General features: G+C 40.4%; 2 protein-coding genes across 3 annotated transcripts in view; one reads left to right on the forward strand and one right to left on the reverse strand.

Moving 5' to 3' along the window:
* Positions 1-5,933, reverse strand: part of lin52 (lin-52 DREAM MuvB core complex component) — a 47,328-nt gene extending 41,395 nt beyond the window's left edge. For both annotated transcript variants that reach the window (XM_067991059.1, XM_067991058.1), the window contains exons 1-4: positions 5,905-5,933; positions 2,319-2,393; positions 1,356-1,393; positions 609-675 (exon numbers count right to left, since the gene is read on the reverse strand). In XM_067991059.1, the coding sequence (XP_067847160.1) occupies positions 609-675; positions 1,356-1,393; positions 2,319-2,393; positions 5,905-5,923 (199 nt within the window). In that variant the 5' untranslated portion in view covers positions 5,924-5,933. The remainder of the gene's footprint in view (positions 1-608; positions 676-1,355; positions 1,394-2,318; positions 2,394-5,904) is intronic.
* Positions 5,934-6,264: 331 nt separating this feature from the next.
* aldh6a1 (aldehyde dehydrogenase 6 family, member A1) overlaps positions 6,265-13,589 on the forward strand; it is a 32,671-nt gene continuing 25,346 nt past the window's right edge. The window contains exon 1 of the mRNA XM_067992008.1: positions 6,265-6,407. Within this exon, the coding sequence (XP_067848109.1) occupies positions 6,372-6,407 (36 nt within the window). The 5' untranslated portion in view covers positions 6,265-6,371. The remainder of the gene's footprint in view (positions 6,408-13,589) is intronic.

Here is a 13,589-nt window from a genome sequence, read left to right on the forward strand (position 1 = left end):
TCAAAGACTTATCCACTTTGACTTATGCTAATTTTTAAAAAGGATCAATTTCCTCTCTACAGTTAGATCTATCAGTTGTTACCTATCTCTCTCAAGTACACCTATGTTCTCCCTGTGTAAAAACAGATACTAAATATTGAATTAATATCTTCGTCATTATCTGAGTGGGCCAACCTTCTATTTAACTAACCTTTTCCTTTCTATTCGCTTATAAAAGCCCTTTTATATTATCTGCTAGTCTTTTTAATATATTCCTTTTCACCTCCCTACTACACTTTCTATATTCTTTGTGATTATCTTTAGTATTCTTAGCTCTAACTTTATCATATGCCTCCCTTTTAAGTTTTAATTTCTAGGTCTATATCCAAATATAGGTAGAAAGACAAACCTACATCACAACAATGACTATACTTCAAAAAAAGTACTTCATTGGCTGTAAAGCGCTTTGGGACGCCCTCAGGTCGTGAAAGGCGCAATATAAATGCAAGTCTTTCTTTCTTTGTAGCTCCAATCTATAACACCATGCATTACTGCTCCAAGGCTCTGTCGCAAAACCACCCTAGATTGTACAGCAACTAATTAATGCAGAGTTTAAACACAGTAAATACCTTTCAGCATGTCAATATCATCTTTCTCGAGTTCTGCCATCCATTTGGGTGGAGAGCTGGTAATAGGCTACAAAAAAAATAGAAATTAGTCTTTTACATTTATCTTCTATTAAAGCTGTTTAGGGGAATGGGTGGCACACTGCATTTTCACCTCTGGGATTGAACTCAGAATAGACAGATGAAAACTTTCTTACTGGGCATGACATGGTGAGATTCATGAAGGGGAGAAAACACCTAAAACTTCATAGAAGAAGAGGGAGATCGAAGCAGTGTTACAGAGCTATTCACCTTTCTGGTATTATCTACAAGGGATATTCAAATTGACATATATGAAAAAAGAAAATACATCCTATCTATATTTACCCACTAGTAAGTTTCATTTTTTTAAACTTGTTTTTGGCAAAGTTTAATTTCAATTGAATAAAAAATGCACATCTAAGCACTAGAAACTATAGAATCTGGAATGTCTCATAGTATCTGGAATATCTCAAGACTGAGATTTTACTGTTTGAACAGGAGCCAAGCATTGTACAAGCTGTCTACAATTATGGAGGTGAAATTCCTCCTGTCAATAACTTTAGCAAACAGGAAATCCAATTTTGTACAAAACTATTAATTGGAAGAATTCCCCCCCCCCCTCCACTGTTTTGGTTTCAAATGGTACGACACTATGATAAGAGACTAGCATCACTAACTACATTACATCTAGTAATTTATCAGGGCATCAGATTGCACAAATATACTTACACTTTTAAAAGATGCTGCAAATTCCGCTACCCCCGGCACTGAAAGAGACAATGAGATAAAAATACATTTCTTTGTGTGAAATTTTATTTTTATATAAATGTGAGAAGTGTCAGGACTGAAGAACAGAACACATTTCCATTTTGGGGATTCCTAAGGCAGGTATTACACAGGATAAAGGCAGTAAATCTCTCTTCACTCTGTTCCAAAATTGTGCCCCAATATCAGGACACCTCTTTTCTGTACTAGTGTGAATTTTTCCAGAGTCTCACACCAACTATCCTCGCCGCTAAATGAAACCACCAAATTAGGTCCACCTTTGCACACTAGGAACTGGTTTTGGACCTCCCAAACTTATTTCACAGAGACCCTTACAACCAGCTGAGGCAGGAGACTTTTATCACATCAGTCTGGGCTCAAATCTCGGTGCAAGAATAGTATACTAACCTATTCACCACATCTCTATGGAACTGCACTTGAACAACAGTACACTTTATACACTATTAAGTTTATCTTACAGTTACCTCCCTATATTGCTGACAAAATAAACGTAAGGCAAATATTTCTGTTCATACCAACTTTTCATCCAAAGTGGCGGCATACATTTTATAGCCTTTTTATAGGTCTCTACTGTAATTTGTAGCAAGTTAAGAAACATTTTTTGCTGCATTGCACCCCTACAACTCTCTATGACTGTTCAACCCCATAGTGCTGCTGTGGGATGAACCATTTACTCGCTGTGGCTCTCAAGCATGGAACATTCTGCTCACTCCATAGGTGATGCACTGTTTACTTCATGTGATGCTCCTGTGGGATGCCATAGTTAATCCATATGGGGCTCCTGTGTGGTGCATTGTTGGCTCCATTACCTTCTGCAATGAATTGCTCAGTCTGAGCTAACCATTTCATATCTATAAGCATCAGAAGTATTCTACAGGTTTTCAAATCATTACAATAGGGTCTTACTTTGTTCTGGCCATAAATCTGGTGAAGCTCGATCTAGTTTCTCAAAGCTCAGCAAAGACTGCTCCAAATCTGTACCTGATGACATAGAAACAGAACAGAAATAAATAAGAGGCCAGAAAGATTCAAGTCATATACTATACTAGACACACTTTGGTGGCCCAGTGGCATTAATATACTGACTGTAAAACAGTAGTGGAATAATGTATTCTCCACTATCATTTTGGCTCTGGAGGAGAGACAAATCAGACAAGGAGTTAACACACTCAAACTGTCACATCTAGGATTTGAAACCATAGAGTCCTTTCAGAATCCCATACCCAATTTTCAGAACTCCAATACTGCATTTAAGTGGAGAAAACATGAGTGCTGTAATAACACTTTATCCCTTGAGGTCTATAGCAAACTTTGTAAATACAAGTGAATCTCTCATAGCCTTACTCTGTCTTATAGCTGTGTTTGTTGTCAGAGAGGGTACAGCGCCACCTCTGGAGGAAGAAAGAATAACAGGAATTACCACCACAGCATTACCCATTCAGGTCAACGTATTGGGGGAGTGACAGGTTACCAATTCAAGGATTTTCAATAAATTGCCTGTGACGATGCTCACAGTCAACTTATGAAGTTAAGTTTTTTTTATACATAAGATGGTGACAGACAGACTTCAGAAACTTGGCCCACACCACAAACTACTGGCTACAACAACGTTGTTACAGGCAATTTAAATATTTAGATGGACAATTTCAATGTTAAACATTGACTTAAAAGCATGGCCAACACAGGAAGTTGGACAGAAGTGTGCATATACACCAGATTTTTAATAATATACTAGTCGATCGACCAATGGCAATGCACAAAGGGAGTCAAGTGCATAGGAACGTAGGAACAGGAGTAGGCTATTCAGCCCCTTGAGCTTGTTCCGCCAGTCAATTAGATCACGGCTGATCTGTATCTTAACTCCATTTACCCGCTTTGGTTCCATATCCCTTAATACCCTTGAGTAACAAAAATCTTTCAATCTCAGTTTTGAAATTTTCAATTGATCCCTAGCCTCAACATCTTTTTCAGGGAAGACAGTTCCAGATTTCCACTACTCTTTGTGTGAAAAAGTGCATCCTGATATCAGCCATGGTCTTCAGGTGAAGTGGGGTTAAATGGCAGCAGTTAAATGGACCAGGGTGTGCAGATGTAATTCAGTACCCATTTAAAAGGTCTTGCATTCTGTCCTTATTTCTGTTCCATTATTACTTCCTATGTCCATTTAGCATCTCCATTAGAGGAAGCATGTAATTACATCGTGACAAATTTGCATAGTCAGTTTCCATTATAAATGTGGACATAGGAATTTATAATGGAAAAAGTTAACAGAAAGTGTGTACAGCACAATTTTAATATTAATATATTAGTCAATCTCTCATGGCATTGCATACAGGGAGTCAAGGCCAAGCATAATCTTCAGGTGAAGCAGGGTTAAAGGGCAGAGGCTTGCTGTCGAGCAGCAAAAAACAGAGCCAATAAGATTATGAACTACATAGCCAGAAGAGTAGAATACAAGTCAGATGAGCTAATGATCAAACTTTAGAGTGCTCTGGTTAGACCGCATCTTGAATACTGCATCCAGTTCTGATTGCCAAGAAATAAGACAGACAGACAATTAAGTGCTGGAGGCTGTGCAGAGAAGAGCCACAAGGCTTGATCCCCAGCGTCAAGAGTCTGAGTTACAAGGAAAGGCTGGAGAAGCTTGGGATTTTCAGCATAGCAGTCTGAGAGTTGATCTTTTGGGTTATGTAAGATTGTATTGCAAAAGTTAATCCCTAATATTACTTTAAATTAAACTGCTGTAATAGAATCAGTGGTCATGGATTCAAACTGGTCATTTTACAGGGCCACGGGGATAGGGGTGGGACTAGCTGGATTGCTCTTGCATAGAGCCGGTGCGGACTCAATGGGCCGAATGGCCTCCTTCTGTGCTGTAACCTTTCTATGGTTCTATGATTTTGGAAGGAAAAATGAGGAGACACAATATAAACTAAATGGTACAATTTTAAAGGAGGTACAAGAACAGAAAGACCTGGGGGTTCACATACACAAGTCTTTGAAGGTGGTAGGACAAGTTGATAAAGCTGTTAAAAAGCCAGTATCAAACTGGATCATTGGCTTTATAAATAGAGGCATAGAGTACAAAAACAAGGAAGTTATGCTAAACATTTATAACTCACTGGTTAGACCTCAGCTACAGTAGTATTGTGTCCAATTCTGGGCACCAAACTTTAGGAAGGATGGCAAGGCCTTGGAGAGGGTACAGAGAGGATTTACCAGAATGGTACCAGGAATGATGCACTTCAGCTATGTGGAGAGACTAGAGAAGCTGGGATTGTTCTCCTTAGAGCAGAGCAGAGATTTAATAGAGGTGTTTAAAATTGTGAGGGGTTTTGATAGAGTAGATAGGGAGAAACTGTTTCCACTAGCAGGAGGGTCAGTAACCAGAGGACCCAGATTTATGATAATTGGCAAAAAAGCCAGGGGGAAGAGATGAGAATGTTTTCTACACAGTGTGTTGTTATGATCTGGAATGCACTGCTAGAAAGGGTGGTGGAAGCAGATTCAAGGAAAAATGTGTAGGGCTACGGGGAAGGAGCAGGGGAGTGGGACTAATTGGAGAACTCTTTCAAAGAGCCGGCACAGGCACGATGGGCCGAATGGCCTCCTTTATGCTGTATGAATCTGATTTTAAGACCACCGCGAAATTCTTCTTCACACAAAGAGTGATCATGTGGAATAATTGTAAACAATTTTACAACACCAAGTTATAGTCCAGCAATTTTATTTTAAATTCACAAGCTTTCGGAGGCTTCCCCCTTCGTCAGGTGAACGAAGGGGGAAGCCTCCGAAGGCTTGTGAATTTAAAATAAAATTGCTGGACTATAACTTGGTGTTGTAAAATTGTTTACAATTGTCAACCCCAGTCCATCACCGGCATCTCCACATCATGTGGAATAAGGTAGTGCAGGCGAAAACCCTGGAATAATTTAAGAAACAATTAGATTCTACAATGGGAATGAGGTGGGGGGGGGGGGGGAAGAAAGAGAGAGAGTGGAGTTAAGAGCCCTCTGGATGGATGAATTAAGATGTGTCTAATGACCTTCTACACGCATAATAATATTGTAATCCCTTTGAAAGACGAAAAATAGACCTGTCAATTTTCAACAACAATATCACTTTAGTTTGAAATTATAACCTACTTCGAAATAAATCACTCGGGGTGGAGGGAAATAACACTGCTGCATATATTTAATTAAGTTTTAACCCGCTCTTTCCCAGTGATCGACCTCACTCCTAAACACAGTGACAGCTCCGATCAAGGCTGAGGGGGGCGGTTGCTGTGGTTACCCGCGAACATCCTAAAAGAATTTTTTTTGTTAAGAAAAACACAACCCATGAAAAAAAAATAACATTTTTTTCTTTTTCCCTGTCCCCCCCTTCTGAAACGATGAAGCAGCCCGATCGCAGCGAGGGGTGTCCGCTACCTCAGCCACTCGCTCTCTCTCATTCACTCACTCTTCTCTCTCAGAAGCAAATTAGAATTTACCCGCACTCGGCGACGCCATCTTCCCAGCACCGTCACCTGACCAACACGTCATCAGAGGAAAACGCAATGACATAATTTTTTCAAATGAAGCTATTATTTCAATCTTTTTTTAAAAATGCGAGGTGCGCGAAAAGATGATATTTCTTTTTTTTTTCATTTTTTTTTTCGTATAACGACATAACGGTGCCAATCGAAGTCTCGCGAGACCTGGAGCTGCTCCTCTATTTTGTTTCGGGGCGGGATGATAACGAGAAGATGGACATTCGAGTTAGCCAATCAAATCGACGCATCGACGGACGGCGGCACACCACGTGATGCGAAAATGCGCCAATCAGCATCGAGAGGATCGGCAGCCCCGCCCCCCCCCCGGGAAGGGCGGGCTCTAGTTATCTTGTGGAGTCCGTTTTACTGCTGTTGATCGTCACCCTGATTGAGTCAAGTTTGATCTGCAGCCCTTGGGCTTCAGAATGGCAGCAATCCTTAGAACAGCTTTCAAGCACAAGGTAAACTAGTGGGATAGGTTGGGATGGGGAAATGAACGGCACTTGTGACTGACTTTCTCTTCAGTGTGTAGAATGTTCCAGTCCCACACTCGGAACCGACGTCGCTTTTGCAACCCAGTTTTTAAAAATATATATATATATATATATATGTAAATATATAGTCTTCTGTGCAAAAATATTCGCTACACGCCTTATTAAATTGTTTGTAAGCCTTGTATTTTTGCATTGGGAAATGTTATTAGTTAGCACGTTTTTTTTTTATCTTCACCTTTCCCTCCCCCCGCCTCTCCCACCCAATGCAGAAAAACAAACTTATTCTATTTATATATTGTGCAGTGACGATTTATTTCACTCTGCAAAACTGCAGAAAATTATAATGCATCAATTTGTTCGATGCCCCCTCTTTATTCCTTCCTTTGCCCTCTACGAGGGATAAAGTCGCCATTTATATGTGTGCAGAGTTTTTATGTCTGAGGCTTGACGACCCGTCGAAGTGTCTTAGTTTCCAGCCACTTCGCTTTGTTGTTGTGCCTGTGTCTTTAATGATCAGAATATTAATTTCAGTAGATTTGCAATCGGTCGTTGCTTTCATGAAATAAAAGTCCAATAATCTGATTTTTGGCTGTACTGTGATTTTTAACATGTTGCTTTCTGAGGCTGGAGATTTTTACCTCAAAAGACGTCACCCATTTCTCTTAACTACAAACTTCCTAATTCTAATGTTTGCTGTCCAGCAATACTGTTTGATGCCTCTTTTTTTTTGTCCCTCCTGTAGTTTGCGCTAGGCTTATCCGAAAGAAAAAGCAGATAAATGACCTTTTGCAATAATTCTTACTTCCAGCGCGTGCTGCTTTCTGTACATTGCATATCCCTGGAAACTGTCCCGTGGGTCAACTTTAGTGGGCGGCTTCCAGAGCGCTCTACTAATTGGCTCAAACATGCTGGAAGGAGTTGTCCTTGGGTCACCGTGCTGTACAACATCTTTTTAGTTCCTCTTTTACCCCACCTCATCCTCTGGGAATTTTTGGAATAGTTTCAGGAATCTCACTCTCAATCAAATTGTGTTTTTTTTAGGTTGGGGGGGGGGGGTGGGAAAGAGTGAGCATTTACCTTAATTCTGACATGTTGCTTTTATTTCTAAATGATTGTAATGCAATAAAACAAAATTTTGACTCACTTTTTTTTTTAAAGTCATCAACTTCAAAACTGGCTAGCTTATAACCTGAATAAAGTGCCAACATTTTGGATCCCCTGAAATCTAAAACGTCAGCTTTGTAAAATCCTGTAGTTCAGTCTGCCTCTTTTTGTCAAGTCTGGCTGGGACAAAAATTATGGGTCAAGTTATGATGCTTGCTGTGCTGCTGATGAAAATGAATTCAAAAACTTTTCATCATATACCTCCATAACCATAAGGTATACATACGAACATACGAATTAAGAGCAGGAGTAGGCCATTCAGCTCCTCGAGCCTGCTCTGCCATTTGATAAGATCATGGCTGATCTGATTGTGATGTCTACCTACTATAACCTTTGACTCCCTTGTTAATCAGGAATCTATCTAACTCTGCCTTAAAAAATATTCAATGACCCTGCCTCCAAGTGTACAAGTAAATGGGGGGAGGGGGAAGAGAAAGGGCATGTTTTTTTTTAAAAACATACGTTTAAGAACATGACATCCAGATTGAGAAGATTATTCACCCCATTTAGACCACTCTATCCAAAATCTATGTAGGATTATTTCCCCTCCACACATCTGTGATCCCTGACTCTCGAGAATGCTACTTTTCCAGGGGGGGAAATCAGTGCTGTTAATATTTCTGTAATCCTCAATATCCAGTAGATATTGATCCAGCTCCCATTCAAAGTTGACAATTGACTCCGTATCAACCCCTTTCTTGGGCTCTCTTCCACATGTCCACTACCCTGTTTTTTTTCTAATCTCTAACCTTGCTTGACATTTGAACTTGTGCCCTACAGTTCAAGCTCATTGTCCAAATTAAATACTATGCTTATTTCACCTTTCTATACCTTTTTTGCTATTTTAAAGACCTGATTACATCTCCTGTCTTTTTTTGTGCACTGAAAATAAACTTAGTTGCTTAAGCATTTCTTCGTAACTTAGTCCTCCAATCGTGGAATCATCATAGTTATTTTCTCAAAATTGTAATGCCAGGCTGGATCCGCCTTAGTGTGTAGGGTGAGCAGAATAGAAGATGTCTGCTCTTGTCGCCTGGCAGGATTTTTCTGACTGCTTGCCTATGCTTTGAGCATTGGTTTGTGCTTAGTTGACCCTTGAAAACCAACATGCAGTGTCCTACCATAGGATGCCTTCTGTGACTGCTGGATAATGCATGATGTCAGTGTGTTGATTTCTGGACCATACCATTTTAGCTTAATTTTATTTTATTACTTCTGTATTTTTTTAAAGAAAACAGTTTGGATGGGCAATCCCCTCCTTAAACCTTTAGTAGTATTGACCGTTTTAAAAGGAGGTACCTGATGCACTTTTATCTAATGCCACCAGCCTACTACAATATTAGACCCTTCCATGCCCTACCCATGTTTACTGTTACCTGTTCTTGCATGCATGCATCACCCTACGTTTATCAACATTAAAATCCACCTACTGTATCACAATCACTCGAAGTATCTTTTAATAAAGAAAGGTAGGCAACGTTTAAATTGCAGTGGATATGGCAATAATAGCAGCGCCACTAGAAGAGATGGTATCAGTCCAGGTTTGTAGGTTCGAGCCCTATACCAAAACTTGGTCATGAAGCAGGCATGCATTACATTTACAAACTCAGATTCTGAATCACTTGGATACTTCCCATTTATATTTGGTTGATTGAAGTCCTCTATTCATATAACTTTTCCATTTTCATATATCCTTTTCATCTCTTCACAGAGCAAATGGTCTTTATTCAAACCTGGTGGTCTGTAGCATATCCCTACAGTTAGCTTTGACTTTTTCACAATAAAGATGTCTAACCAGAATAGATAATTGTGTAACTTTTACCTTGCACAGGATCAACTTTTTTACACAGCAAGTGGTTGTGATCTGGAATGCATTGCCCGAGGGGTGGTGGAGGCAGATTCAATCGTGGCTTTCAAAAGGGAATTGGATAAGTACTTGAAAGGAAAGAAACTTACGGGGATAGGGCGGGGGAGTGGGACTAGCTGGATTGCTCTTGCAGAGAGCCGGCACAAACTTGATGGGCTGAATGGTTACAGCACAGAAAGAGGCCATTCTACGATTCTAACTTCTTTAACTTCCCAGGTGCCCCTGACACCAGGGTTACACGGCCTGTATTCTTGAACACATTATACCCATGTAAGCTGAATGTATTTGCATTCTCTGGCATCACCCATGTTTTTGATATTGTTACTATGTTGTAGTTCCATACTGCCACTACAGCTTCCAGTTCAGGCATTTTGTTCATGCCCCTGGTATGTGCTTGTATATCTTGTAGAGTTGCCTCCTTTCTTGATTGCGAGCCCCCCCACCACCATTTTAATATTTGTTTCCTGTATGTCTCTGTTACTGTATTCGTACCTGGCTGATTTTTGCCTTCCACTCTCCAATCTGTCTCATCTGGGATCGATTTTCCTCTCCACCCTCTTCCCTCCCCCCACCGATCTAGTTTAAATGATACTCAATAGCTGTCCCAATCCTATCTTAATTTAAAGGATACTTGATAGCTGTCTCAATATGTTTTGCCTAGTCCCTGTTTTACAGTGCAGCTTGTCACTCCTGTACCAGTCCTTCCTGTCCTGAAAATGTTCCCAGGTACTTCCCAGGAAGGATAGGAAAAAAGGTAAAGGTGGTGGGGTAGCTCTGTTAATAAAGGATGAAATTGGTATAATAGTGAGAAATGATATTGGCTCAGAAGATCAAGATGTCGAATCAATTTGGGAGGAGGTAAGAAATAGCAAGGGAAAGAAATCACTGGTGGGAGAAGTATATAGGCCCCTTAACAGTAGCTACACTGTAGGGCAAAATATAAATCAGGAAATAAGGGGAGCTTGTAAAAAAGGTAATGCAATAATCATGGGCCGATTTTAACTTTCACAGAGATTGGACATATCAAATTGGCAAAAATAGCCCTGAGGAGGAGTTCATAGAGTGTATTAGGGACTGTTTCTTAGACCAATATGTCAGGGAAGCAACCAGGGAACAGGCCATTTTGGATCTGGTAATGGGTAATGAAACAGGATTAATTAATAATCTCAAAGTAAAGGATCCCTTGGGAAACAGTGATCATAACATGATAGAATTTCACATCCAGTTTGAGAGCGAGGATCTTGGGTCTGAAACTACTGTATTAAACTTAACTAAGGGCAATTATAAAGGAATGAGGGCGGAATTGGCTAAAGTGGACTGGGTAAACAGATTAGATGGTATGATGGTGAATAAGCTATGGCAAACATTAAAAAAGAAATTTTATGACTCGCAACAAAAATATATCCCTGTGAGGAGGAAAGACTCCACAAAAAGGGTGAACCAACCATGGCTAACTAAGGAAGTCAAGGATGGTATCAGGTTAAAAGAAAAAGCATACAACATAAGCCTGAAGATTGGGAAAACTTTAAAAACCAACAAAGGATGACTAAAAGAATAATAAAGAGGGAGAAAATAAATTATGAGAGTAAACTAGCAAGAAATATAAAAACTGACAAAAGCTTCTCCAAGTATATAAAAAGGAAGAGGGTAGCTAAAGTAAACATTGGTGCCTTAGAGGATGAGACTGGGGAAATAATAATGGAAAACAAGGAAATGGCAGAGGAATTGAACAGATATTTTGTATCTGCCTTCACAGTCGAAGACACTAATAACATACCAATAATAGAAAATCAAGGGGCAAAGGGGAGGGAGGAACTAAAAACTATCACTGGAGAAAAAGTACTAGGTAAATTAATGGGTCTAAAGGCTGACAAATCCCCTGGACCTGATGGCTTGCATCCGAGGGTCGTAAAGGAAGTGGCTACAGAGATAGTGGATGCATTGGTTGTAATCTTCCAGAATTCTAGATTCTGGAAAGGTACCAGCGGATTGGAAAACTGCAAACGTAACACCCCTATTCAAGAAGGGAGTGAGACAGAAAGCAGGTAACTATAGACCAGTTAGCCTAACATCTGTCATTGGGAAAATGCTAGAATCCATCATTAAGGAAGTAGTAGCAGGACATTTGAAGACTCATAATACAATCAAGGAGAGTCAGCATAGTTTTATGAAGGGGAAATCGTGTCTGACAAATTTATTAGAGTTCTTTGAGGAAGTAACGGGCAGGGTGGATAAAGGGGAACCAATGGATGCAGTATATTTGGATTTCCAAAAGGCATTTGATAAGGTGCCACATAAAAGATTACTGCACGAGATAAGAGCTCATGGTGTTGGGGGTAATATACTGGCATGGATAGAGGATTGGCTAACTAACAGAAAACTAAGAGTCGGGATGAAAGGGTCATTTTCAAAATGGCACTCTGTAACTAGTGGGGTGCCGCAGGGATCAGTGCTGGGGCCTCAACTATTCACAATATATATCAATGACTTGGATGAAGGAACAGTGTGTCTTGTGGCCATATTTGCTGATACAAAGATAGGTGGAAAAGCAAGTTGTGATGAGGACACAAAGTGTCTGCTATGGGATATTGACAGGTTAAGTGAATGGGCAAAAATTTGGCAGATGGAATATAATGTGGGAAAATGTGAAGTCATCCACTTTGGGAGGAAAAATAAAAAAGCAAAATATTATTTGAATGGAGAAATACTACAAAATGCTGCGGTACAGAGGGATCTGGGTGTCCTCTTATATGAAACACAAAAAGTCAACATACAGGTGCAGCAGGTAATCCGGAAGGCAAATGGAATATTGGCCTTTATTTCTAGGGGGATGGAGTATAAAAGCAGGGAAATCATGCTACAACTCTGGTGAGACCACACCTGGTGCCCTTATTTAAGGAAGGACATACTTGCATTGGAGGCAGTTCAGAGAAGGTTCACTAGGTTGATTCCGGGTATGGAAGGGTTGTCTTATGAGGAAAGATTGAATAGGTTGGGTCTATACTCATTGGAGTTTAGAAGAATGAGAGGATATCTTATTGAAACATACAAAATTCTGAGGGGACTTGATAGGGTAGATGCTGAGAGGATGTTACCCCTCATACGGGAATCTAAAACTAGGGGGGCATAGTCTCAGAATAAGGGGTCGCCCATTTAAGACGGAAATGAGGAGGAATTTCTTCTCCCAGAGCGTCGTGAATCTTTTGGAATTCTTTACCCCAAAAAGCTGTGGAGGCTGAGTCATTGACTACATTCAAGGCTGAGTTAGACAAATTTTTGATTAGCAAGGGAGTCAAAGGATATGGGGAAAAGGCAGGAAACTGGAGTTGAGATAAAAAGCAGGTCAGCCATGATCTCATTAAAAGGCGGAGCAGGCTCGAGGGGCCGAATGGCCTACTCCTGCTCCTATCTCTTATGGTCTTATGAAAGTCGCATCATTATTTTCATGCCAAGTTGATAGCCAGCTATTTACATCCTCAATTTTCTTGGTAAACTTCCCTCTGTTACCAAACACCAGAAGTACATGGCGAACATCATTTTGTATCCTGCCTTTCGGTTTCAAGGTGGTCCTTCGATATGTGCCTTTTTAAGCTGTCTTATTTCTCCCAATGTTATTTACCCCTACAAGGGCCACCACCAGTTGGTCTCTTCCTGTCCCATCTATTTTCCCTGGTCTTCATTGTGCTCTGCTCGCCCATTCACCTTCCCGAACAGAGTTCCCTACAACTAAAGTCTCTTTATACATTACAGTCTGCATCTTTGTCTGTTATTTTCTGGCTACCTCTTCTTCCATGATCAGTTTTCCTTCTGGTTCCTGGTGTCTGTTGTTGTCATCTATTGAGTAGCTTCGCTGGCTTTCATAGTCCTGCTATTTTTTTCAACCATAATCCATCCAATATTACCATTTCCTTGGTTTCCCTCAGCTTGGCACTTGTCTCTTTCTTGGCAACCCTGTACCTATGTGTACCAGTCTCCTCCGCCCGTCCCTATTGACTCACACTCAAGGTTCAGTGCTAGCCCCATCATTTCACTGACCTGTAATGACTCACTTACTGAGTCTTGTACTATCCACTCGCACACCCCCACCCCCAACCAATAATCCCATATCTTTTGTCTGC

The sequence above is a fragment of the Heptranchias perlo genome, chromosome 10 (assembly GCF_035084215.1).
Source record: "Heptranchias perlo isolate sHepPer1 chromosome 10, sHepPer1.hap1, whole genome shotgun sequence".
Lineage (NCBI taxonomy): Eukaryota > Metazoa > Chordata > Chondrichthyes > Hexanchiformes > Hexanchidae > Heptranchias > Heptranchias perlo.